This window comes from Musa acuminata, chromosome BXJ2-4 (genome assembly GCF_036884655.1).
Source record: "Musa acuminata AAA Group cultivar baxijiao chromosome BXJ2-4, Cavendish_Baxijiao_AAA, whole genome shotgun sequence".
Lineage (NCBI taxonomy): Eukaryota > Viridiplantae > Streptophyta > Magnoliopsida > Zingiberales > Musaceae > Musa > Musa acuminata.
In genome coordinates, this window is record NC_088341.1 from 47,522,019 (window position 1) to 47,547,120 (window position 25,102).

A 25,102-nucleotide genomic window follows, 5' to 3' on the forward strand; every position below is an offset into this window, starting at 1 on the left:
GTTTACTCGGGCCACCCAAAAAAGCATATTTTGTTTATGTACGCCACGCATCGATAACATTCGATACTACAAAAAGTAGAGCGTGTGGCGTATATCTACAATGTCTAGTTCGTGAGTAGTGACGAAAGGGGTTTTCAGCGTCTCATATTAATTCTGAGATGGATTCAGATAGCTGAGTCAATTTCAAATTTAATATTTGATTTCAGATGTCTGACTCGAGCCCAACCGAGCTGCACTCGAACACGGTCCGCTAGCTCCCGGATCTCGTTGGGCTCCTCCACACTGCTCCTCCTCCTCCTCCTCTTGCACAACGCGCAACCCTGCGTGGCATCATGTTCCCGAAAAGGAGCGGTGGTTCCAAGATAGACCCACGTCGATCCCCAATCACAAGGAGGTAACTGTAGGGGCACCGTTCCCAGGGAAGTGAAAACAAAATGCTGTTGCCAGCAATAAGCAAAAGAGAAAAAAAAAAACCATGCACAGAAGAGAAGGGGATCGATGAGTCGGGTCGGTCGGACCAGGAACAAAGCAAACGATGCCTTCCTCTCTCTCCCCCTCTCCCTTTTCTCCTCCTCCCCCGGGATTCAAAGGAGGAAAAGAGAGGAAACCACAGCTCCACAGATAGGAGGACGACCGCCCTCTCTCTCTCTCCCTCAGTCTCTTCCACATCAGTCCTATCTTTGTTCTTCTCCAGAACAAAGCCAAGGAGGTTAGAAGAGAGAGAAAAAAAAATAGAGTAACAGAAAGGGAAGGACCAAATGCCTGCCCAAAAGCGCCCGCTTACTCCTCCGCCCTTGGACGACCAACTCCCCGCCCCCGACGAGCCCCCTCCTTCGCCTCTTCCTCCTCCGCCGCTCTCCACTCAGCAGCAGCAGCAGCAGAAGCAGGAGCCGGACAAAGAGGATGCTGGCGGCGGCGAAGCGGACGAGGGTAAGGCGCCGGCGGAGACTCCTCTAGCACAGGACGGTATGAACTGCGATGACGCGTCCTCTCTCCTTCTCGCGCTTCCTGATTGGTCTCGATCTCACCGTCGTCGTCTGCTCCTGCTGGCGTTTGTTCTTTTGTTGTCTGCAGATTCTGATGGCGGAAGCGGTGGCGGTCAATCGTCGAACGAGGACGACGACGAGGCCGAGAAACCGGAGTAAGTTACCTTTCCCACCTACTTGACCTTCTTTCTCGTCTACGAACGACACTCCCTATGGCTTCTGTGGCCTGGATTTGCGATCGTTACCGCACGGCTGGAGCCACCGAGGAGGCGGCTTCGGATTTCTTGTTTGCTGCTGTGGGAGGTGGCATTTGCTGGGTCGACATGGAGGAAATAGGCTTTCGTGCCTCATGCATGCGGGCGATGTGTTCGTTTGGTAGATCGGATGCCTTCGCGTTATTCTTCTTTCTCGGTAATGGGTTTGTTTGGCGGTGGATCGCATGAGCTCCTGCGCCACCTCCTTCGTGCTCGCGTGATTGCATACGCTGGCATCAGATCAAGGTGGTGGCAAAACAACTGTTGCATATTTTACTAGTCATCGAGTAGCTTTTAAGAAGATGAAACGATTGGATGACGCTGAACGGTTAATATTACCTGTATGCTTGTTGCTTCTCTGCGGTGATCCCCTGGTGGTTCCTGATCCTCTGGTTCTTGAGCTTTCAATAAGTTCTTGGAGGTTCTCTTTCTACTCATTTCCGTCCTCTATAGCCGATTCCTAAATCATTATCTGTGATTCTTTCTGGCTGATTGTCAATGTTTCTTAAATACAGATGAATTGCTTCCTAAGTAGATATTATTATCTTCTACCATTGCTCTGTAGTTTTGCCAAGGAATTTCTTAAAGATTGCAACTTTATAGCTTAAAGTGTCCGGTGAAGATTTACTTCCGATCATTGATCAAATCTAGTAACTTTTATCCCCTAAGAGAACCTCTTTCCTAATATCATAATGGTTTCAACATTAGTTGCTCAAGGATTTCTTGTTTCATCCCCAAGAATTTTGGTTAGAGATAAGAGCAGCTAAATACAAGTTGTGCTGGTGCATCTACAAGTGTCATAGCAGTCAAATCTCGTTCCTGGTCCAAGTCATTGCTTTCTGAACAGCTTCATTTGATGAAGTTGACTGGTATTTGTGTCCCCTTTATGACCTTTCACTTGTGTAGTAAGCTAAGCTACTCATGAATTCAGGGAAGTTAGATGATTATATAGGTTAGGAAGCTCATATACATTACTTAAAAAAACATGTAACAATCACAAAATACTAATTACATTTAGATCATGTATTACATATGAGTTAAATTTACAGATCTACAATTTAAAATTGAGATCAAGTGAAGAGCAGAAAGATGAAGACTATAAATGACATGTTTGATGATTGGGCCTTGCTAATACCTAAATTTATCTTTCTTTTAACTGTATTAAATTGTGTCATTTCCTGATGTATTGTAACTAAGTACTGTTGATGTTGCATTGGCCAACTTAGTTTCTAGATGGATCGCCATGAGTTTCTGTGCTCTTCTTTTTGCTGTTGTTATTGCCCTGAGAAGTTATGTGATTTGTAATGCCACTATCACTTCTTCTGTAATGCTATTTACTTTCAAAATAATATCTAAATTAGCAGTGGAAGTCATACAACCCCATTAACCTGAGAATACCCAGGTTATCCATACAGACTTTGACCAAGAAAGTTTCTTAGTTTCAAACCTGTGATCCATTAATGTAGCTTAGAAGTCAGCCAAATCATATAACTACTTCCCAGCATCTGTAGTTGTTGATTACTTGATTATTAGGGAGGAGTTGGCAAAGTTCGCTTTTAGTGTCTAATATTGCCAGCTTCTGATCCTTATGAGAAAACATATTGTTTTGTTTGTTGATCTTGAAAATTTCCATACTCTCTACAAACTGTTGGCAGAACCAATAATCTTTTTTTCAAGCTTCAAAAGATCTTTGAATTATATCCAAATCAATTTTTTTAAAGATCTGTAAATCATATCTCTGGACTAAGTACAATAATCCATTTGCAATCTCTTAGTCATGTTGAACCATTATTTTTTCTTGTGATTGACTTTTCTTTGACTGCTTGGCAAAATTTCAACAGTGCCCAGAACACTTAAGATCTTAAAACTTTTCGGTAACCTGCTTCATCTGGAAAGGAGAATGATACCAGAAGATTAAAGCTGGTATGTGTCTTCACTACCTTGTGATAACCACCAAAAGATTTAAAAAAATGCAAGAAATTGTTGATTTTTGCTTGGACCTTAAGACTATTGATAGTTGCCCATTTTAGAATTCAGAGTATATATTATTTAACTAAAGCTAGTACATAGAGTTGACATGGATCAGAATGACAGCCATATTAAATTTATAAACAGCAGTTTCTCTTTCCTGTAGAATTGGTCTAGCAGAGAGAGGGCAGGCAATGAGGCACATGGGTTGACTGAATCCTGGTAATCCACTAGGAATTCAATATTGAAAGTCATAGTCCTGACCAATATAAGAAAAAGTTTGTTTGGACAGAACTGAGCCTTAGCACTTTGCAAAATTTCTTATACAATATGACCAGCTAGTGGGTTAAGCATGTGTTGCTGCATCTTGCCACACCAATTGATTGATCCAGGTTAATGCATTAAGATAACTTGAAATATTTGTTTCTGTTTTACCATCAGTGCCTGGTGTCCTTGAGATGACGGCTGTTTCTTTGAATGTAACATGTGAGTAAAAAAATATAAAACATCTTAGATGATTATTTTCACATGTCACTTTGAAAATATTTGAGATAACTGCATACATCAAAATTTCTTCACTTATTGTGGTTGTTTGAATGATATTCAGGTGCTGTAGCCTTATGTTATGAGCAAGTTATATAATTCTTTAGCATGTTATTCATAACATCTTGCTTTGGTTCATTACCACATACTGCAAAGATTAAATTGTGCATGCTACACATAACTGATATTTTCTCCCTTTGTCATTGGTTCACAGATTTATCCTAGTGAAACTAGCCGACATTCGAAAAGAAGTGCAGTGCCCTATCTGCTTAGGTATGATCCAGTTCTCTATCAAAAAATGTGCAAGTTATTCTGTAGCTTGAAATGAGAACTGTAATGATCTCTATACAGTTCTTTGCTGGTACCAATTGTAGCTAAGCAGCAACACAGAAACCATGCTGTTCTTGTCAATTCTTATCTCCTCTATCATCATCATTGAAGCATTTATATATTGCTACTAGTTATTCTGAAGCAAAGATTCATGGTGCCTCTCTACCAGGGATAATACGTAAGACAAGGACGGTAATGGAATGCCTGCATCGCTTTTGTAGGGAATGTATTGACAAATCAATGAGACTTGGGTATGTCCCTGTAGTATTCTCTCTGTGCATTTGCGAGTACTATCCCTCCTTTTCGCTGTGGTTTCCTAGAAGTAATAGAACTAGTTTTGTTTATTGTAGTGTCAAGCAAACTTTAGCTGATGCTATCTGTCTTGCAGAAACAATGAATGTCCTGCATGCCGCACCCATTGTGCAAGTCGGCGTTCTTTGAGAGATGATCCCAACTATGATGCCCTTATAGCAACCTTATATCCGGATATTGATAAGTATGAAGAAGAGGTAAACTGGTTTGGGCAATCCTGGGTGATTTATACAAAATTTTAATTTGCAGTTTTTCGGTCATGTTATTGTAACTATTATTCTCTAGATGTGAATTCTTGACTTCATTGTGTGGCTGCAGGAACTGGCTTTTCATGAAGAGGAGAAATCCCGCAATAAGAAGGTAGCATCACCTTACTGAATAAGTTCTATCAATGAAGATAATTTTAATGTGTTTGGAGTGCTTTTATTCTCCTCGAACCTCATATACTGTATTTAAATCTCCTGTTCAAATTAGATCCAAGCATACATAACTGAGACATTTCGACGACAATCAGAAGCACTTGGTAGGAGGAGGTCCACAGCTAAAGCTGCTGCAGTATTCGGAAGAAAACCACAAGGAAGTTACCGAAATCATCTGCGTGGAAGAGGCAGAAGTATTGGTGGTGAAACTGCAGCTGCAGGCTCTGATGAGGAAGAAGAAGAAGCAAATGGTAATGATGTCACCAAAGATACCTCGTCTGCAGATGAGCCCTCTCCTGAACAAAGGCCGAAGAGATGCAAGAGATGGGGGGCTCCTCGATCTTCACCAGCTAGAACAGCAGGCAGTGGTGATGTTGGCTCCGAGGAAAACGACGATTTTGAAGTCAACAGAGAGCCCCTTGGGACATCGCCTTTGCGAGCAGGAAACAGAGAGATGCTTGCATGGGGTAAGAATGGTACACGTAGTCAAACTAGACATAGCAGTACTAGTGGTTTAAATGGTAGATTGGTCAAGGGTGGGCGCTTGGCCAAATTGGTGGACTGCCTGCGCAATTTAGATGAAGCTGATGATGAGGTACAGTAAGAAAAATGGTAACGCTGCCTCCTACTTACATGCCATACCAATTTTGGTCAACACTACTGACTGATTTTTAATTTTCAGTTTGATGTGCATCTGACCCTGGTTCCTTTGGATGATGAAAATATGCCAAATTTGGAACAGCCATATCTTTGCTGCCGGCCAACCCTGTCAATTAGACATCTTTGCCAAGTGAATCCGTTTTCTCTATGATTTGTTTTGAATTAAGTTTGTAAATTTTTAATAGTTGAAAGATTTTGCTCCTAAATTGGAATTTGTGGATGCATGTGTGCAGTTTATCGCTCTTCAGACATCTGTCCAAGCTGAAGAAGTTGAGATGTATGTGAGGAAACCTCAATGCCGAAATTTAGCAGTTGGGGCTTCCAACTCAATGGACGAGGCATCGACTGATCCTTCCATAGGCCTCCAGATGTTGGAGGGACAAGAATCTCTAGCAGCGATTTGTGCTTCTTTCACGAGTGACCAAGGGGAGATGGTGAGATGTCTCAACTGGTACATAACTAACCACAATTTTGCACCCTTTGATAATTTTTAAGGAGAAATGCATCCTCTTGTTTTCCAGGTGTTGGTTTACCGTCGGAAGATTCACGGCTAGATAAATGCTTAGCATCCATTTTTCACATTAGGATTCAACAGAAACCGGGAACCTGTGCTTCCTAGTGTAATAGAAAATGCATGTAACGGCAATATGCACTTTGAAGATCTCCGAACAACTGATGCTCCAGAGATGATTTCATGGGCGAGTGGATACCAGAGAGCAACATGAGTGGACATGTGAGAGGAGTTGATTGGAGAATGAGATTGCTTTCGCTCTGACATCATTCAGTGATGAAATTAAGTTTCATGATCTTTAGTTAGGATCCACAGATATGTAGACTCATGTTATTTTATTTCTTGCAGTTTGCTGTTGTCTGTGACTTGTTCACTTGAATCGATCGTCTCTTTCATCTGATTGTTATATCACCAGTCTTTAGCTGCGTCTCATCAGTTCTCTTTGCCGTCTTTGTGTCCTAACGTAATGCATTTGTTTCGAACTTTCAGAGCAGTGGGGTTTGGCCTCAGGAAATTGTTGGCTGCTGGCTCTAGAAATCTACTTACCTGATGTCGTCCCAAGGAAATTGATTATTGAGACCGTGTTTTTGATCCCTTTCTCAATTATCTGTAACAGTGTCATTGTACAGGGACGACCATCTTGTACGTCTTTCAGGGTGTCAATAAACAAAGGCATACTCGTCGATAGACTATGTATGCATCGACTTGCAGGGGGAATCATTACTGTGATAGCATTTTTATGCCTACCTCTTTTACACTAATCAATATTTTCAGATTCTTGTATAAAAATTCAAAATTATGAGGGCACTGTGTAAATGACAATGAGTAACCAATTTATTTGATTTTTATAATAATTCAAAATTATAAGGGGTCTAAGTAGATCATCATAAGTACGCCCGATTCAATTTATCGGCCATACTTCTTTAAGAAATCTACTGAGAACAACAGTTTTAATTTTCTTTTATTGAGGTTTTTACATATCTATCTTTTAAAATATTGGAAATAGCTTATTTACCTTATGAGTTTTCATTTAACATGTTTGTTCCTTCGAATATTAAAATTCTCTATGTATACTTCTTTGGTTAACATCAATCCAGTAAACTCAAATTAAGCATAATTATATACAAGCAATCAATGGTAATTACTTTACATAAAAAAACTAATAAAGTATCTAAATTACGCCCAATATTATTTTAGCGATCAAGATAACAAGATTTTTAAAGAACATCAATATTATATATATATATATATATATATTTATATAATATGCATTTTTTGTTCTTTTCCCCCTACAAAGTATAGGTTTGCAAGCATAGGCAACCGCAGGTCGTGCATTTCCGTTATTTCTTGGCTTTAATGAGGGTATATGTGTAAAGAAACCCACGAATGAAAAAGTATACTTCTCAACGATCTCGCTGCGGCCGCGCCGCACCGCCGATCTCCTCCAAAAATTTCATTAATTCTTCTTTATTTTATATATGGCAACTGCTCATGAATCGACCATTTTGCCGGCCCTTCAAGAAAGAAAGAGAGTAGGGAACGGGGCGATGAGCCCGGCGGTCGAGGCTGCCAAGGAATACGCGGCCGGCTTCGCCGCTGGTGTCGCCACCGTCATCACCGGTCATCCCTTCGACACCGTCAAGGTCCGCGCTATTTCTCCTCCTCCACCCTTCCATCACTTTCTTCATCGTAATCTCTCCCATTCTTTTGTTCGTCGTACCGATTCTTTAGGGTTACGTTTTCCCCTTTTCCTTATTTATTTTTCCCCTCGTTCCACTGGACCCTGTGAGGTGTCTGATTGTTTTACCTAGTAGCGTTTTCTTGGATCCTTGAAATGTATGGGGGAAAGGATGCTATTAAATTTCTTCATTGGATGTGGTTTGTGGCGTTTGTGTGTTGATCTCTCTGCGGTCAGAACGGAACTGGTCAGCGCTACTGCGAATTAGAATACATTTCTTGAATGGCCTAAGCGACTTTGGAGAGTAACATTTTGACTTAGATTATATACTTTTCAGGATGTGCTCTTTTTAGGTATACGTATGTTTTTAATTTATGATTGCGAAAATCTTTAAGATGACCAGGATCTGCTGCTAATGCCATTCTTCATCTGACCATTTTATATCCGTCATTTGTTTTATGGATTGCGTAGCTGAATAGAACACTTCCTTTCATCATAGGACCTTTGTATTGCCTACCGGGAGAAGATGAAAAATGTTCCACAGGAGGTGCTTTGTACTGCTACATTGGGAGAAGCTATATGACACAATTGGGGTGACATATCTTCCACGTAGGAAAAGCGATAAATGCTGCTTATCTTTAAGGAGTTTTGGTGTCAAAAACCTTGGAGAGTTGTTATAACCCATCAATTTGATAGTGGAGTTGATGTTGACTGGAGAGCTTCGTAGCGTTCTTACATGTGTTTGTTGTTGTGAGGATGTTCATTATTTGTAATCCAATCATGAACATTGGGGCTTTACAATATTACATACCTGAAAAGGTGATCAATAGGTTAATTTATATGCCAAGATGCATGGTCACTTAATCTTAGTACAAGAAGTTGCAAGAATTCTTAAATGGTTACCGTTGTAATCTGCTATCTTCATTCTAGTTCCAGTTTGTTTACAAAAGACCAACCAGTTTTGCCGAAATTGATGAGTTGAAGGAGTAGAAGCTTTAATTGAATATATTTTTTGATGCTTTTGAGACAACTTTATTTTTGGTAATAGAACACCTATGGAGAACTTATAAAAACTCAAATTAGACTTTTAACAAATTAATATTTGTTCTGAAGGACATATGCGGTCAATTATAATCCCATGATCATCAGTTACAAATTTGAATGAGTTTATTCACAATTATAAATTGGAAACCATCAATACCTGATGTCGATTCCTACACATTATAAGCTCGACAACTTAATAAGTATCTTGCAGAGTCATCAGAAAATGCAGGTTCGTAGTGAAAAGTCTAGAGCTGCGAGTTTCATATATCGTGAGTGACTCGTAGTTAATACCAAGTATACTTTCACTATATTTAGTTGTATCATGAGGATTGACATGTACACATGTTGAGAGCTTGATGAAGAAGACATTTATTCATTTAACTTGATTAATTATTCAAACTCTCCCATTTAGTAGGCATGGATTGACTATAAATGAAGTTTTGAAAGTTTACTTCCTCCTTTGAGTAGACTTTTCCTTCTTTTGTGTATCACATGGACTTGCATTTTTCTCAGATTATTGGTTGTTGTATCAATAACACTTCAAAGTATGCTTTGGAAATTACTACCCTTTAATACTCTTTCTTTCCACGACAATTGTTATTTCTTATACATATTAGATAGTTTATGGTAGGATGTTGTTTTCAGATTTGCCATGCTTTAACATAAAGAAACGGGTGATTATATTGTTTATGGAGCAGGTCAAGTTGCAAGCTCACAATACAAAAACACAAGTGAAGGAGTACAAGAATGCTTTACACTGCACTAGTCGGATCTTGATCACTGAAGGAGTATGCTTCTAAGCTTGGTCAAACTTGCTTATTATTTTTCTTTCTAAGAAGTAGAAGTTGTTCACATGCTGGATGGTGCATCAAATATGCTGAGCATTGAAGATTTTATTGGAAACCTCATATCACATTAAGAAAATAGGTGCCTGTAAAAGGAATTTGAGCAAAAAAAAAAAAACATTACATTGACAGTCTTCTTGAATTTCCCTTCATATAAGGACAGGATGGGATGTAGTGATGTACAATCAACTAATAACTCTCTGGATCTGGATTGATTTTGATTAAGCTTAAACTGATTAAGACAAAATGATGAATGACCAATTTTAATTTGCAAAGGTTCATTCCTCTCAAGTGGCTTTTATTCGGTGCTTTATACCATCATGCAGTTCTTGTATTAAGGTTCGGAAAGAATAAAAAAGAAATACTAGGTAAAGGGGAGGGAGGGAGACAGGAGGTTGCAATCTTGAAATCATCTTGCTGGACATTTTCTACGCAACCTCCTAGTTGGAATTGTATCGGGACCCGATTCTTGGAGCCACTCCAAAACCAACCTTGACCCAGGTCCCCTGGATTGGGTATGTGGCTTTAAGATTGGATCTGTTAGGAATTTCAGGTCTTCCTGGTGAGGTGAAACTAGAAGTAATGCAACTATGTATAGATTATGGGACATATCTGTCATTTCTTAAGGGTTTGCACAACTGATTCTGTGACTTTAGTTTGTCAATGTCACCAGAGTTTACACAAGTATCTTAGGCTATATCAGTACATCATACCTGTCTTGTCCTTCAGATTTGTAGATTGGAGAAAGGAAATGTCTGTTTAAGCTTATACCCTTTTTTCTTGGCTACATCCTGAGATTCTTTTGTAATTTGGCCAGGGATATTTAGCAAGATTTGCTAATTCAAGTTGTGTAATTTAAGTTCTAGAATTTTCAAAGAACCTTAATTCACTTGAAATCTCTCTCCCTCAAATTTTACAGGTAAGAGGATTATATAAAGGTGCGTCATCCTCGTTCATTGGGATGGCATGTGAGAGTTCCCTTCTCTTTGGCATTTATTCCCAGACAAAGCAAAAATTTCAGGTTCTGAAACATAAATGGATAAACTGTTTTATAACTCTTGCATTGATTCATAATTCTTGTAGTATGGTGTATGGGGAGTTAGGTCCTTTTTATTGTTCTGCAGACTATGATGGTGCTTTTTTGTTTACGTTTACTGTGCAGGGGGAAATTCAGAACAACAGACCACAGCTCCAGGTAATTATTCCTTCAGCAGCATTTGCTGGAGCATTGATCAGCTTTATACTATGTCCAACCGAGCTAGTAAAGGTGTGTGGGTGCTAGAAAATGTTACAAATAGTTCTTTCTTGACTTGCATTGATATTTTCGTTTTTTGACTTGTTTATATGTCATGCTAAGTGCTTTCCAGTGTAGGATGCAAGTTCAAGGGAAGGATGCAGCAATGTTTGTTAGATACAATGGTCCACTAGAATGTGCTCTTAAAACTATCCAGCAGGAAGGGGTAAGGTTATCTTTTCTGTTCTCTTGACCATGTATCTGCAAAGCGCTTTGTATATCAGTGAGTGAATAGTCTGGCTTTTTCAGGTCAAAGGCATTTTTCGTGGTGGCTTATCAACCTTTTTAAGAGAATCAATTGGCAATGCAGTCTTCTTTAGCACTTACGAGCTAAGTCGTCACCACTTGCATAAGCAATTGAGTTTTTCACCATCTGCCTCAAGCCACCATTCAAAGGTTTTAGTCGACACAGGGATTGGCATTGTTACTGGCGGACTTGCTGGAACTGCTGTAAGTAAAGATAAAGCTTCTTTTGGAGATCAAGGCTATGGTTTACCTTGTTTAACGTATAATTCTTTTCTGACAGTTCTGGTTAGCTGTTCTTCCACTGGATGTTGCGAAAACTGTGATTCAGACTTCTCCTGATCCAAATTATAGTCGAAATCCTCTCCAAACACTTTACGCGGTATGCCTTTTTAATTTTGTCTCTTCACTTAGTTGCATCCTCGCAGGAGGTTCAGAGAGTTCCAATTTCTTCAGATTTACAAGAGAGTGGGCTTGAGTGGATGCTATGCTGGTCTTGGGCCAACATTAGCAAGGGCATTTCCAGCTAATGCGGTCGCCATCGTGACCTGGGAGCTTACAGCTAAGTTTTTAGGGATTAGGCGAGACTGATACGATGGTCTGCTTCCTCGCTGGTTTTGGACCGCATGAGTTTTGCCTCATCAACGTCTAGTACATTTGATCGCCTAATAATTTTTTTTATTCTCCTTATGCCACGTCAAGAATTTTGCAGGCTCCATGATTTTTTTAGTTCTTACCTGGCCTTGTCGCTTTATCTACTGACAACAATGTAGCAGCTTCGATACATACAGGTCAGATCCATCTTCCCAATATTTGTTGTGTATATGAGAAGATTTAGTGAGAAATAATTTCAACTTGATAGAGGATATTTTGGTACACCACTCAACTGGCAGCCACCTCAAATCATATGTGGTGCCACTCCAGTCCGCACATATCTCAAAGCAACACGAAACGACTAAGAGCGATTTAGTAGCGACGACATCCTGAAGCAATGCAACTCGGCTCAGAAGCGATGTCACTTGGCTTTGAAGCGGTGCACAGTAAATTCATGTTGTTCAGAATCAAGCGATGCTTACTAGCGAGGATGTTCGCACAAGGGTAGTTGACTCCCTAAGAAAGGTATAAAAATCATCTTCAGGTAGATGCTTGGGGACAAGATTCACGATCCACAAAAACTGGGTTTAGTTTTAAAGGGGTCAAGTTGGAACTCCCCTCTCCGGTGTAGACTTGTTGTGCAGGGACTTGGGACCAGAAGCCTCTCGCGGATCCGTTGGAGAACACCTTAGGAGATGGCGACCACGACTCTTTGTCCCTTATTTGTAAAGCCTCCTATCTGAGTAATCATGCGGGTGACCTGAACGACCTTAGCGCGCTCCTTTCCGAGGAGGCACTCGTTGCCCATTCTACCTTCTGCCTCATAGGCCAATCATTTGTTTCTCTGCAGATAGATAGATTTCAACTCAATATGATAGAATTACAAATCGGGTTCTTTTCAGTAATTTTTTTTAATCTTTGAGACAAGTAATTCTACTAAGCTCATGGTGGTGTTTTGGGAGGACATTTTGGTAGGAACAAGACTTTAGTTCTTGTTTAATCAAATTTCTATTAGCCTAAGATGTTTAGAGATATGGAGAGACTTATAAAGCAATGTCGAGTATGTTATTTGGCAAAAACAAGAAGTCAAAATTTTAGTTTGTACACTCTATTGCTAGTGCCTAGTACTCTATGGGAGGAAATGAGTCTTGGTTTTGTTTTGGAATCACCAAGAACTTAAAGGAACACAGATTCTTTCATGGTTGTTATTGACAGATTTTCAAAGATGTCTCACTTCGTTTCTTGCAACAAATCAAATGATGCATCTTATATTGTTGATTTGTATTTCAAGGAGATTGTCAGATTGCATGGTATTTCAAGAACTATAGTGTTTGATCGAGATTCAAAATTTCTTAGTCATTTTTGGAGAACTCTTTGGAGGAAGCTAGGCATTTCTTTGAATTTCAATAGCTCACATCATCCACAAATCGATGGGCAAGCTTAGGTAACAAACAGAAGCTTGAGAACTTGCTTAGAAGCTATGTTGGCAAGAATATTAAGCAATGAGATCTCATTCTTCCATAAATTGAATTTGCTTACAATTGTTTCATGCATCATAGTATTAGTAAGAGTCTTTTTGAGATTTATGGTGCTAATCTTACTAGTCCTTTGGACTTAGTCCCTCATTTTACAATTATGTAATTTAGTGGAGATGCTGATGAGAGGGCAAAGCAGATAAATAAGCTGCATGATGGTGTTAAAGCAACCATTGAGAAGCAAAATGAGAGGTACATGCAAGCTACCAACAAACACAAAAAACACGTGGAGTTTAATGCACGTGATTTGGTCTGGATTCATCTAAGGAAGGAGAGGTTTCTATCGAGCAAATTTAGAAAATTGAAACCAAAGGCTGATGGTCCATTCAAGGTGCTTAAGAGAATTGACAAGAATGCTTATGAGACTAAAGATTATGGAGTGTCCCCAACATTCAATATGACTGATTTATGCCCTTATTATAATCATATTGATGAAACAAATGAGGACTTGAGGATAAGTCTTTTTTAATCAGGAGAGATTGACGTGCTTAATTTGTTATAACCAGCTTGCGTGGATCTTCTTGGATCCTATGGTATTCTCTACAACCCACAATGTTATCTCAGCATTTAACCCAGCCCATTCAAATTTGACAACTTATGAGCATATTCCTTAGACAAAGTTAAAGCTATTTCAATGTGCTTTTCTTCATGACCAAGGAATGCATTAAAGGGGTTTGTTGCCCGTTGTAAGACACTTAATTTCATAGTTCCCTATGCATGAAGGGTTGTTTCATGGACTAGTACTTATTTTGGTGTTTTAGGGTTAGAAAGAAGTTTTAGAAACTGATGGTATTGACAGAAACTCTATTGGAGTTCTTTCTTAAAATCTTTATCTCTTGGATGCTTCATTCAGTGGTGAGTATTTTATTTTCAATTCTGTATCATTGTTTATTATCTTTGGGATACCATATCCCTTTATGATTTTAAACTTGGTGGTGAGCTATTTATCGATTTTATTAAAGTTTTATTATGAGTTCGTTCCTTTTCAATCCGAAGAACTTATTCTAGCAATTACAATTGTACTATCAACTTTCTTTCAAAATCCATTTTACATTACCCTGGTATCAGCCACCCCTTAATTCATCTAGGACAGAAATATTTCTCCAAATCGAAGGAAAGGGGCTTTTAAGGAAGCCCAGACCGTCGAAGACCCCGTTTGAGTTCAAAAACAAAATAATATATCGTAGGTACCACCAAGATTACGACCATGACGCCGAAGAATGTTGAGATATGAAATACCAAATCTAGAACCTTATCCATAGAGGACATCTCGGGCGATACCGTTGAAGGTCCCGAGAGCCCTCTCCATGCTCTCGTGGCTCCATCGAGAAACAAATTGATGTGATTATCGGTGGGCCAGTGTTTGGTGGAGACAGCACATCCGAAAGAAAAGCCTATGCATGGGTCATAGTGGAAAAACGTCCAAGGTAGAGGGACGACTCATAAATCACCTTCGAAGCAAAAGAAACCAAATATCCTGATCACAACGATGCCCTAGTGATCTCAATCAAAATCGCCAACGCCCGAGTAAAAAAAATTATGGTGGATACAGGAAGTTTCGCTGATATCTTATACTTTGATGCTTTCCAGAAGCTTGGTTTGGCAGAGAAGGACCTGATCCAATGACCTTGGCTCTTACTTGGTTCACAAGGGATTCCATCTCTCCCCTTGGGACCACAACCCTGCCCGTCACCATTGGTGAGGAACCAAGATCCAATACTATGATGATCACATTTATGGTGGACAGTCTCCCTTCAGCATATAATGTAATCCTTGGTCGCCCGACTCTCAACAAGCTAACGACAGTTATATCCACCTATTATCAGACAATGAAAGTTTCCGACCCGATTGGTAAGGTCAGAAGCGATCCGAAAGAGTCAAGGTAATGTTACATGACAACGACCTCTCTACCAAAGAAATTGAAGTCTGAGCTCCCCATAACGGATCCTTGAGATACGGCAAAGGCATCACCTCACCTTGAACCAATTGAGCGAGTGCTAGAGGTCCCTCTTGACAAAAGCCAACCGAACAAAGTCATAAAAATAAGGTCTACTCTTCCGGAAAGGACCAGGTTCAACTTATTGATTTCCTTATAAAAAGTGTTGATATATTTCCCTAGTCCCCAAAGGACGTGCCGGGAATCGACCCAAGGGTCATGCAACAACAACTTAATATTCTTCTTGAAGCACGACCCGTGAAGTAGAGGTTACGAAAGTTCTCTCTCAATCGGAAACAAGCCATAAGCGACGAGATAGACCGACTACTGGAAGCATGATTCATAACAAAGGTAAAATACCCTCAATGGTTGTCCAATGTAGTATTGGTTAAGAAACCTAATGAAAGCTGGAGAATGTGTGTTGATTACATTGATCTTAATCGGGCATATCCGAAAGATTGCTATCCCCTCCCATGGATAGATTAACTGGTAGATGCTACTTCAGGACATGAACTCCTCATGTTCATGGACGCCTTCTCAAGATACAACCAAATCCAAATGGCTCCCCAAGACTATGAACATACCTCCTTCATCACCTATCGAGGTGTATACTGCTACAAAGTCATGTCTTTTGGTCTCAAGAACGTAGGGGTCATATACCAAAGAATGGTCAACAAGATGTTCAAGATGTAGATCAGAAGAAATATGGAAGTATACGTTAATATGATTGTGAAAAGTAAACAGCAAGCATGCACCTGACAGACCTAGCAGAGACATCCCAAATGCTTAAAGGGTTTAACATGCGGATCAACCCTTGTAAATGCATCTTTAGAGTTGGCTTTGACAAATTTCTTGGTTGCATTATTCACCAGAGAGGGGTGGATGCAAATCCTGAGAAGATATAAGCTATAATCGAGATGCAACCACCTCGTTCAATTAAGGAAGTTCAATGCCTCATAGGAAGGGTAGCCGCATTCAACGGATTCCTATCCAGATTGGGAGACATGTGCATCCCCTTTTTTCAAGTCCTCAAGCACTCGAAGAACTTTGAATGGACTCAAGAATGTAAAGAGGCCTTCAAGAAGTTGAAAACATACCTCGCTCAGCTGCCCCAACTCATTTCAACCAATCTAGGCGAGCCACTTAGCCTATATCTTGCGGCATCCAATCATGCCGTCAGTTCGATCCTAATATGAGAGGATGCAGGGATATAGTGACCCATCTACTACACCAACCACATCCTGAATGGACCCAAAGAACAATACTCCCCATCGAAAAGCTGACATTAGCTTTGGTATATACAGCCAGGAAGTTGCGGCCTTATTTTCAAGCCCACACTATAAAGGTGGTCACCAATCAACCACTCCAATAGGTCCTCTCTAAGTTCGACATCGTTGGACGGATACTCAAGTGGTCGGTTGAATCGGGAGAGTTCGACATCCAGTATATACCAAGAACAACTATTAAAGCTCAAGTACTAGTTGATTTCATCTCCGAACTCACTCCTACAGAAAGGGTAGATAACCAAGAATGCGTTGAAGAAAAGTGGATGCTACATGTGGACGAGTCGGTCACCACCGATAGAGGAGCCAGGCTTGTCTTAAAAGGACCAAATGAATAGTAGTATGAGCTCGCCCTCCAATTTGAATTCAAAGCCACCACCAACAAAGCTGAGTACGAAGCACTATTGTTAGGACTCCGACTCACTCTGGAATTATAGGTAAAAGAACCAGACATCTTTAGCAACTCACAACTAGTAGTTAGCCACGTCAATGGAAGCTATGAGACCAAAGATGCAACCATGGTAAAATACTTGGCCAAGGTACGTCGCCTTGTTAATCGTTTTCTTCGTCTCTCGATAACTAGGGTTCCCTAGATGGAAAGTACCCAAGCCGACACCCTAGCGAAACTAGCATCTACACGGAGGACAGGCATATGCCTCCCAAGGATCGAAACACTCACCTTGCCAACCATTATAATCGAGAGCATCGTCATGATAGAAGGTGCATCAAATTGGGTAGAAGAAATCGTCTGCTACAAAGGATGGAACACTCTCGACTGATCGGGATGCATCCCGACGACTCAAACGCAACCAAGCATGATACTATGAGATCAACGATCAACTGTACCAAAGGTCCTCTAGCCAACCCCTTCTTCGATGTCTGACACCCATAGAAGTTGAGACTGTGTTAGCTAAGGTTCACGAAGGCATATGTGGCGAACACATCGATGGACGAACCTTGGCCTTCAAAATCCTCAAGCAGGGCTATTATTGGCCGACTATATGGCGGGATGCCATAACTTACGTCCAACGATGCCTACAATGCTAAATGCATGCTCAGATACAACATCAACTAGCAGTTCCTTTGACTCCAATTGATAGCGCCTGGCCCTTCGCACAATGGGGAATGGATCTCCTTGGCTCTTTTCCCTCCACCTCAAGACAACAGAGATTTCTTATAGTTGGGGTTGATTATTTCACAAAATGGGTGGAGGCTGAGCCACTAGCATCAATCACAGAGAAACAGGTAGAAGGATTTGTCTGGAGGAACATAATCACACGATTCAGCATATCAAGGGCAATCATCACCGACAATGGAACCCAGTTCAATAACCCCAAGTTCAAAGACTTCTACCAATCCTACGGGATCCAGTTGACATTCAATTCAGTGGTACATCCCCAGACCAACGACCTAACAAAGATGACCAATCGAGCCATACTTGAAGGACTAAAGAAGCGAATAGACAAAACTCATAACGCTTGGGTTAACAAACTCCCAAACATTCTATGGGCATCACGGACTACCCCCAAGACGACCTCAGAATAATTTTCATACAATTTGGCATTTGGGACTGAGGTAGTACTCCCCCCAGAAATAGTCTTCCCAACCCTGTGAGTCAAAAACTTCGAGGAGAATGCATCAGAAGGACTCTGGGCTAATCTAGATTACATGGACAAACGGATAGCTGTGACGCACCTCTGCTCCTTGACATACAAAAAAGCTGTAGCAAAGCTCCATAACCGAAGAGTTCACTCTCAACAGGTCAGGATGGGTGACCTCGTCCTATGCAAGGCCAAAGTTAGCGATCCAAGGAAGGCCTAGGGAAAGTTAGCACCTAATTCGGAAGGTCCTTATCGAGTAACCGACATAATTCGAGACAAAACTTACCATCTCACTACCTTGGAAGGAGGACAACTGGCAAGAACATGGCACATATCAAACCTGAAGAAGTTCTACAAGTAAGCGCCAGTTCCCAGTGTTGGTGAACTGATGCGTTGTGGCCGAGGAGTTGGCATGGCTTGGTCCACGGGTCGATGTCTAGAGTTCTCGGTCGATCGAAAGAAGTGTTGGAGCTAGCTGGATCAAGGGTCGGGCTATCGATGTCGTCTTCTGGGAAAGCGTCTCTCGGTTGGTTGGCAGAAGTGCTGAGGTCGACTGTATCAGGAGGTCTGGACAATGACGTCATCTTCTAGCGAGGCGTCTCTCGGTCGGGACGGTCGCGCCTTCGGGTGTGGCAGAGCTCCTGCACAAAGGCCCTCGTCGGGGGGTTCCCGACTGTGGCTCCTCGTAGATTAAGTTAGTAGTCACCTTTTTCTCTTCTTTTTTTCCCTGTCCCCTGGCCAGATGTTGGTCAGGGGCTTTTATATTGTTGTGCAAGGATCGATCGTACGCGGATTTGGTGTGGCGACCGATCCCCCGAGTAGAGAGATGGTACCATTGTGTGGCCGTCGCCCGGTATACACGGAACGAGCCACCGTCTCGAGCTTTTCGGTACAAGACTCGCCGAGGGGGTGCCTCCTTGTACGGGTCTCGACTCGGCGCGGAGTACCACCCCTTATGCTGACTTGGTAGGGGTATGATGCGACGTGGGTCATAACGTGGCTGAAATCCAAAATATGCCTTATCACCCAGTGCTACCTCAACAAAAGGATATCCGTAGAAAAAGAACACCAGACCGAGGTTGTACTTATTGAATTTATATACAAACGATGTAAACTCAGTTAATTAAATAAGGAAGAAATTCCATAAAAGATTAAAGTCCTACCTACCAAAACAAAATGAAGACCTAAGGCTTGCACGATGACCGAGTCAACGAGCTCTTGAGCCGTGCACCTCGGCATGAAGACCCAATGGTTGCACCTAGGCTGAGCCCACGTGCTCTCTAGCCGTGCACTCGGTGTGAAGACCCGAGGCCTACATCTCGGCCGAGCCTACGTGCTCTCGAGTCGTGCACCTCGGCATGAAAACCCAAGGGTTGCACCTATACCAAGCCCAGACGCTCCCTAGCTGTGCACTCGGTGTGAAGACCTGAGGCTTGCACCTCGGCATGAAGACCCAAAGCTTGCCCTTCGACCGAGCCTATGCACTTTCGAGTTGTACATCTCAGCGTGAAGAATCGAGATCTACATCTTAGGCGAGCTAACATATTTTTTCGACAACAAGCAAGGAAGCCACCAAAAGAGACGCACAAAAGGTGCACCTCGAATCCCCTTACGAGAGATACGTGTTACGCCTCAGCGAGGGATGAAAATGATAGAGGATATTTAAGTACCACATAGCTGGCAGCCACCTCAAGTCACACGTGGCGTCGCTTTAGTCAAAGTAGCGCACATATCTCAAAGCAGTATGAAATGACACAAATTGATTCAAGAATGATGGCATCCTGAAGAAACATAGCCGAACTCAAAAGCAACGTAGCCTGACTTCGAAGTGGCGCACAGCAAATCCATGTCATTCGGAATCAAGCGATGCTTGCCAGCAAGGATTTAACCCCGCAAGGCATGGGGTTGGAAGGATGACCTCGGAACAGATAAATCACCCGTTGAAAATGCTGACGGACGCCAACAAGCATAGGGGGAGCCGACACCTTACGAAAGGTATAAAAAATCACCCCCAGGATAAAAACTGACTTTAGCTTCGGAGGAATCAAATCGAAACTCCCCTCTCCGACGTTGGCCTGTTGTGCAGGGACTCAGGACTAGAAGCCTCTCGTGGACTCATCGGAAGGAGATGACGACCACGACTCTTCGTTCCTTCTCCGTGAAATCTCTCCTATGAGTAATTACGCAGACGATCTTACACAATCGGAATCGAACTAACCCGTGCCCGTTTCCAAGCCACGACATAAAATCAAACTAAACCATACCTTTTTCCGAACTACAATATAAAGAATCACAATACAACCGCCGCATTAGCTGTGCTTCTTGTGCCATTTGATTACATAACATGCAGTACAGTACTGGTTTCTTGGAATCTCAATGGACTAGTTCTTCTTGTCATTTCGAGTTGCCGGATCCAGTTGAGCTTTCATAGTTTCTCTTTTTACCACAAGGGTCAGAAAAGAAAATTCAATACTTGTCTCCAACCTGCCACCTTGCTCTCTTTTATGTTAATAATTTCATCGAGGAAGGATCCAGTTCATGGTAATCTTGAAATTCAAACAACAATCCCTTTTAGAAGACAGTTTTGATCCTCATGGTAGAAGTAGAATAAACGGATTACATTTTTACGCTCTAATCATTCGTCTGCTCCACTAACCAAAATTTCAATCCACAGACGACAGAGACAACTCCCTCCCCTCCCCTCCCCTCCCCTCCCCTGCGACGATGGCGACTTCCACAGCCAAGGCCCTTCTCACCAAACCTTATCTTTTAGCTCTCACAATGATGCCGCCTCTGCCATGCCGGATCCGCGACGCTCTCATACTGTATCTATCATTGTCCTGTCCCCACTGCTCACAATGATGCCTCCACCACCATGCGGTCGTATTGCTGTTCCTACTCAGACCTTATCCATTGCATTCGCATGTCACCATCACGTCCCACTCCACACTGTTTACAATATTAAAAACTGTCCTCCTCCTCCTGCTCACCGATGCGACCTGCCTCCGATTTCTACAGCTTGGAAGATATTTATTTCCTCCATTGAGGATAGGGTCGAGCGATAATAAATCGGTGGGCGGAAAACGCTGGTAACAGTAGATAGTAGTTCCTTTTTTTATTTATGAGACATTGAACATAATACAGGTTTTAGCAACAAGCCAGCATATAGCAAGCACATGCACAAACATAAATCCCAACAACCCATATCATACCCCAGATATTAGCAAGCAAACCCAAACTTGAATAGATGCTACTCCCGATTCAGGCACCTACTAGCACTCACCAATTTCCACTCCTCACAGATCTGATCTGCGTGAGCAGAAAGGCGCACATCAGTTCAGCGATGGGTGCTCTTTGTTTCGCCACTGTACAGCCTGCGGTGGTAAGAAAACATACATCAAGAAATAAACTAGGGATTATATAACACACACAATAGACATGGATGGAAGAGAAGAGGGGGCAGGAGAAGAGTAGTGGTATGGTACCAGTCGTAGACGGTGGGGGAGTTGGGCTGGGGCTTGTCGAACAAGTTGGCGCCGAGGGTTTTGGTGGCGAGGTTGCTGCCGGGGTTGAACACGCTCCGCCACACGTTACCCTGGCGCGGGGTGGGGGAGCTGGCCGTCGGCGTGGTAGGTGTGGTGGGCGTCTGCGGCATCGACAGGGATCGCTGGTACTTGTTGCCGCTGCTCTCTCCTTCTGTACCATGAGCATAGGATCTCAGTTAATAAAACTAGTTGTTGTTCGAGAGAGCGGGCCTGAGATGGATGAGTTTCGAGTGAGGTGATGGAGATGAAGATGGTATTTTTATTGTGGCGGGAGAAGAGATGGCGGGGGGTTGCGTGTACCTTTGATGACCAAAGGCTTGGCGGAGACCTTCCTCAGCTTGCCGAGTCCTCTCTCAGGCTGAGGCCCGGCGACGACGTCGTCCCACATCTTGTCGAGAAGCACCATTTTACCTTCCTTCCTTTTGACGTCCCACAAAGATCTGTATGTCTTGTGGGAGTCCAGGGTCGGTGTCCATATATAACATGGGACATCCCCTTGGGTCGAATCACGTCCCGGTGCCATCACCTTCCCGTTTCATTGCGCACATATGTGCGAACTTGGACCAAGTGATATCTGTAACGTGGGGCCTCATCTACCCGGGCGGTGATGGGTTCTTCCTTACCGCGGCATATCATAGTGAAGAAGGTAAACTTCGGGCTAAAAAGGAATTCTGCGTAGGAAAGTTTTGAAGGAGAACCTTATCCTCCACCCGCATAGTAATCGTTTACCGATGATACAGCTCATGGCATGAGTGACGCGACGATCTACCCGTGCAGTGATTGGTCCTTCCTTGCTGTCGCATGCCATAGTCAAGAGTGTAAATTTCGGGTGTAAAAGGAACTCTTGATGGGAAAGTTTTTATAGGAGAAGCTTATCCTCGACCCACATGGTAACCATTTACAGAGGAAATAGCTCATGGCCAGAGTAACGCAAGCGACAGGATTACAGATGGCAGATGATAGATGAAGCGGTGAAGTCACAGATCTCTGGCGCTGTCCGAGATGGCGCCGGGGTAGTTGAATGTTCAAAGTGGATAAGGATGAAGGGTGGTGCGTCGTGGATTACTCGCTGCGTGGGGGTTGTGTTCGGGTGGAGTGGCCGGTGTCTTGGCTAGAACAACCGGAATTGGTTTCCTGTTTGCGTTGACAGGTCGTTCATGCTGCTGCAAGAACGCTTGCGGCCACACCAAAATATAAACTAGAAACTGGTGTTGCCTTCGTACTATTGATCGAAGAATCAATACGGTCTGGATCGATCCCAAAGGTACAAATCCATTCTGAGGCTCATGTCGAGGTGGTAGGTGGACTGCAGAGGTGTTGCTGACTCACGATGACTGACTGTCAATTGTCCCAACGTGCAGCTTGCTTGCCATAAGAAGTTTGGGGTCGTCCCAAGGGGCACCACGGCTTTGTCCGAAAGTGTTTATCGTCGCTCCGAGATGCTATTTAAACGTGCCTGGGCCTTACACAAGCGGTCAACATCAGGGGATGTCCCGACCTAAGCCCTCCAATGCTTAAGTCAATAGAGTAGGTAGAGGAGGTTTACTAAAACTCAGAAGAGTTGAGATAGAGCCCGCTTACCCCTTTTTGGTTTGGGGGCTTGAGTTTTATACCTGAACGATCGATGGCGTGAGACCAATGATGGGTTAGGGTGTCTCTTACGCCACCAAGGGATTATTGATGGTGGTAGATGATGAGCATGTCCTCTTAAGGACTGTGTTAGAGTATGATGCTCATGATAATATGCTTTGTCAATGCTAGTGGCCTATCCGGGACAGGTAGGGGATGGCTCGCTACGTCGTTCGTTCAGAAGGTAGGACTAGGGAAGTTGTGCCGTGCTGCCTGATTTCAATGCGTGCATGCAGGCCTTCCCTTAGCTACGATTGAAGTGGCTTCCTCGGCTCAGGTCGCAAGGTGAGTCAACACCACTATTATTTTCCCTATCATTTGTTCCTCCCTTATCTACGATTGAAGTGGCTTTCTCGTGATGGTTTTTTCCAAAGTGTTAGTATCGGGTTTATTCGTCATAGCAGGTTTTCGCCATAATGGGTCTAGAGTCCACCATGGTGAATTTTGCCTCAATCCCCATAGTGGGAGTAGGGGTCTGTCATCGTGGATTTTACCTCGACCGTCGTAGCAGGAGTAGGGGTCCATCATGGCGGATCTAGCCTCGATCGTCATAGCGGGAGTAGGGGTTCGTCGTGGTAGATTTTGCCTCGATTATCATAGCTAGAGTAGGGGTCCACCATTGCGGATCTTGCCTTGACCATCGTAGTGGAAGTAGGGGCCAATTGTCGCAGATTTTGCCTCGACTATCGTAGGGGTTTTCATTGTAACAAGTATAGAGTCCATCGTGGCCGATCTTGCCTCAACCGTTGTAGTGGGAGTAGGGGTCTGTTGTCGTGGATTTTGCCTCAACTACTGTAGCGGGAGTATGGGTCTGTCGTCACAGATTTTATCATGATTGTCGTAGCTTGAGTAGGGGTCCGTTGTGGCGGATCTTGCCTCGACCATCATAGTGAGAGTAGGGGTTTGTTGTTGCAAATTTTGCCTTGATCGTCATAGCGGGAGTAGGGGTTCATCGTTGTGGATTTTGCCTCGACTGTCATAACGGGAATAGGGGTCCATTATGGCAGATCTTGCCTCGACTGTCATAGTGGGAGTAGGGGTTTATTGTGGCAGATTTTGCCTCGATCGTCGTAGCGAGGGTAGGGATCCGCCATCGTGGATCTTGCCTCGAAAGTCATAGCGAGAGTAGGGGTTCATCGTGGCAAATTTTGCCTCGATCGTCATAGCAGTAGGGGTCCATTGTAGCAGATTTTGCCTCGACCGTCGTAGCAAAAATAGGGGTCCATCGTGGTGGGTCTTGCCTTGACCGCTGTAGTGGGAGTAGGAGTCCACCGTGGCAATTTTGCTTTTGTAGGTCCTTTCTTTTTTTCTTTGTTTTTCTCCGGTCTCCCCTTTTCACTCCGGGAGTTAATTTTCTCTCTAATTTTTGACCTCCCCTTCTGCTTCAGGAGGTTTTCTTCTTCATTTGTTTTTACCTCCCCCTTATGCTCCAAGAGGTTGTTTTTATCACTGCCTCTCCTTCTGCTTCAGGAGGCAAGGGGCAGGCTCTCTTTCGGCCTCTCCTAGGAGAGGGTGTCAGTTGGGGGCCCCGTCATGACGAGCCTTGGCTTGACTGCCATAGCGAGAGTATTGATATGCCGTGGCGGGTCTTGGCTCAACTACCATAACGGGAGTATTGATCCACCGTGATGAGTCTTGGCTCGACTACCATAGCGAGAGTATTGATCTGTCGTGGGAACTTTCATCATATCGAGTCTTGGCTTGACCGCCATAGCGGGAGTATTCATTTGTCGTGGCAACTTCCACCGTAGTGGGTCTTGGCTCGACCACCGTAGTGGGAGTATTGATTCGTCGTGGCGGTTTTTGCCATAGCAAGTCTTGGCTCAACTACCATAACGGGAGTATTGATTCGTCGTGGCAGCTTGGAGCTTTTTCCGGGGTAGATCCTATCA

The 25,102-nt window shown here is 42.9% G+C and overlaps 3 protein-coding genes across 4 annotated transcripts; 2 read left to right on the forward strand and 1 right to left on the reverse strand.

The window, feature by feature from the left end:
• The first annotated feature begins 497 nt into the window (after nt 1-497).
• On the forward strand, nt 498-6,391 carry LOC103982107 (putative E3 ubiquitin-protein ligase RING1a). Its single transcript, XM_009398921.3, has 10 exons — nt 498-966; nt 1,075-1,141; nt 3,966-4,024; nt 4,251-4,332; nt 4,470-4,590; nt 4,712-4,753; nt 4,868-5,407; nt 5,495-5,602; nt 5,706-5,906; nt 5,994-6,391. The coding sequence occupies exons 1-10, from the start codon at nt 759-761 to the stop codon at nt 6,024-6,026; spliced, it is 1,461 nt and encodes a 486-aa protein (XP_009397196.2). The 5' UTR covers nt 498-758; the 3' UTR covers nt 6,027-6,391.
• A 1,005-nt stretch (nt 6,392-7,396) lies between these two features.
• Nucleotides 7,397-11,963, forward strand: LOC135611360 (mitochondrial arginine transporter BAC1-like). Of its 2 annotated transcripts, XM_065107092.1 has the most exons (8): nt 7,406-7,626; nt 9,404-9,493; nt 10,470-10,571; nt 10,713-10,817; nt 10,918-11,010; nt 11,094-11,294; nt 11,371-11,469; nt 11,544-11,963. In XM_065107092.1, exons 1-8 carry the CDS (start codon nt 7,462-7,464, stop codon nt 11,676-11,678), a joined length of 990 nt encoding a protein of 329 aa, XP_064963164.1. In that variant the 5' UTR covers nt 7,406-7,461; the 3' UTR covers nt 11,679-11,963. The 2 variants fall into 2 exon arrangements, with proteins under 2 accessions (XP_064963165.1, XP_064963164.1); XM_065107093.1 differs by lacking the exon at nt 9,404-9,493 and having other exon boundaries at nt 7,397-7,626.
• A 9,163-nt stretch (nt 11,964-21,126) lies between these two features.
• Nucleotides 21,127-22,043, reverse strand: LOC135611361 (dormancy-associated protein 1-like). Its single transcript, XM_065107095.1, has 3 exons — nt 21,882-22,043; nt 21,522-21,732; nt 21,127-21,410 (listed from the first exon to the last, which is right to left on the reverse strand). Exons 1-3 carry the CDS (start codon nt 21,985-21,987, stop codon nt 21,374-21,376), a joined length of 354 nt encoding a protein of 117 aa, XP_064963167.1. The 5' UTR covers nt 21,988-22,043; the 3' UTR covers nt 21,127-21,373.
• Nucleotides 22,044-25,102: the final 3,059 nt, after the last annotated feature.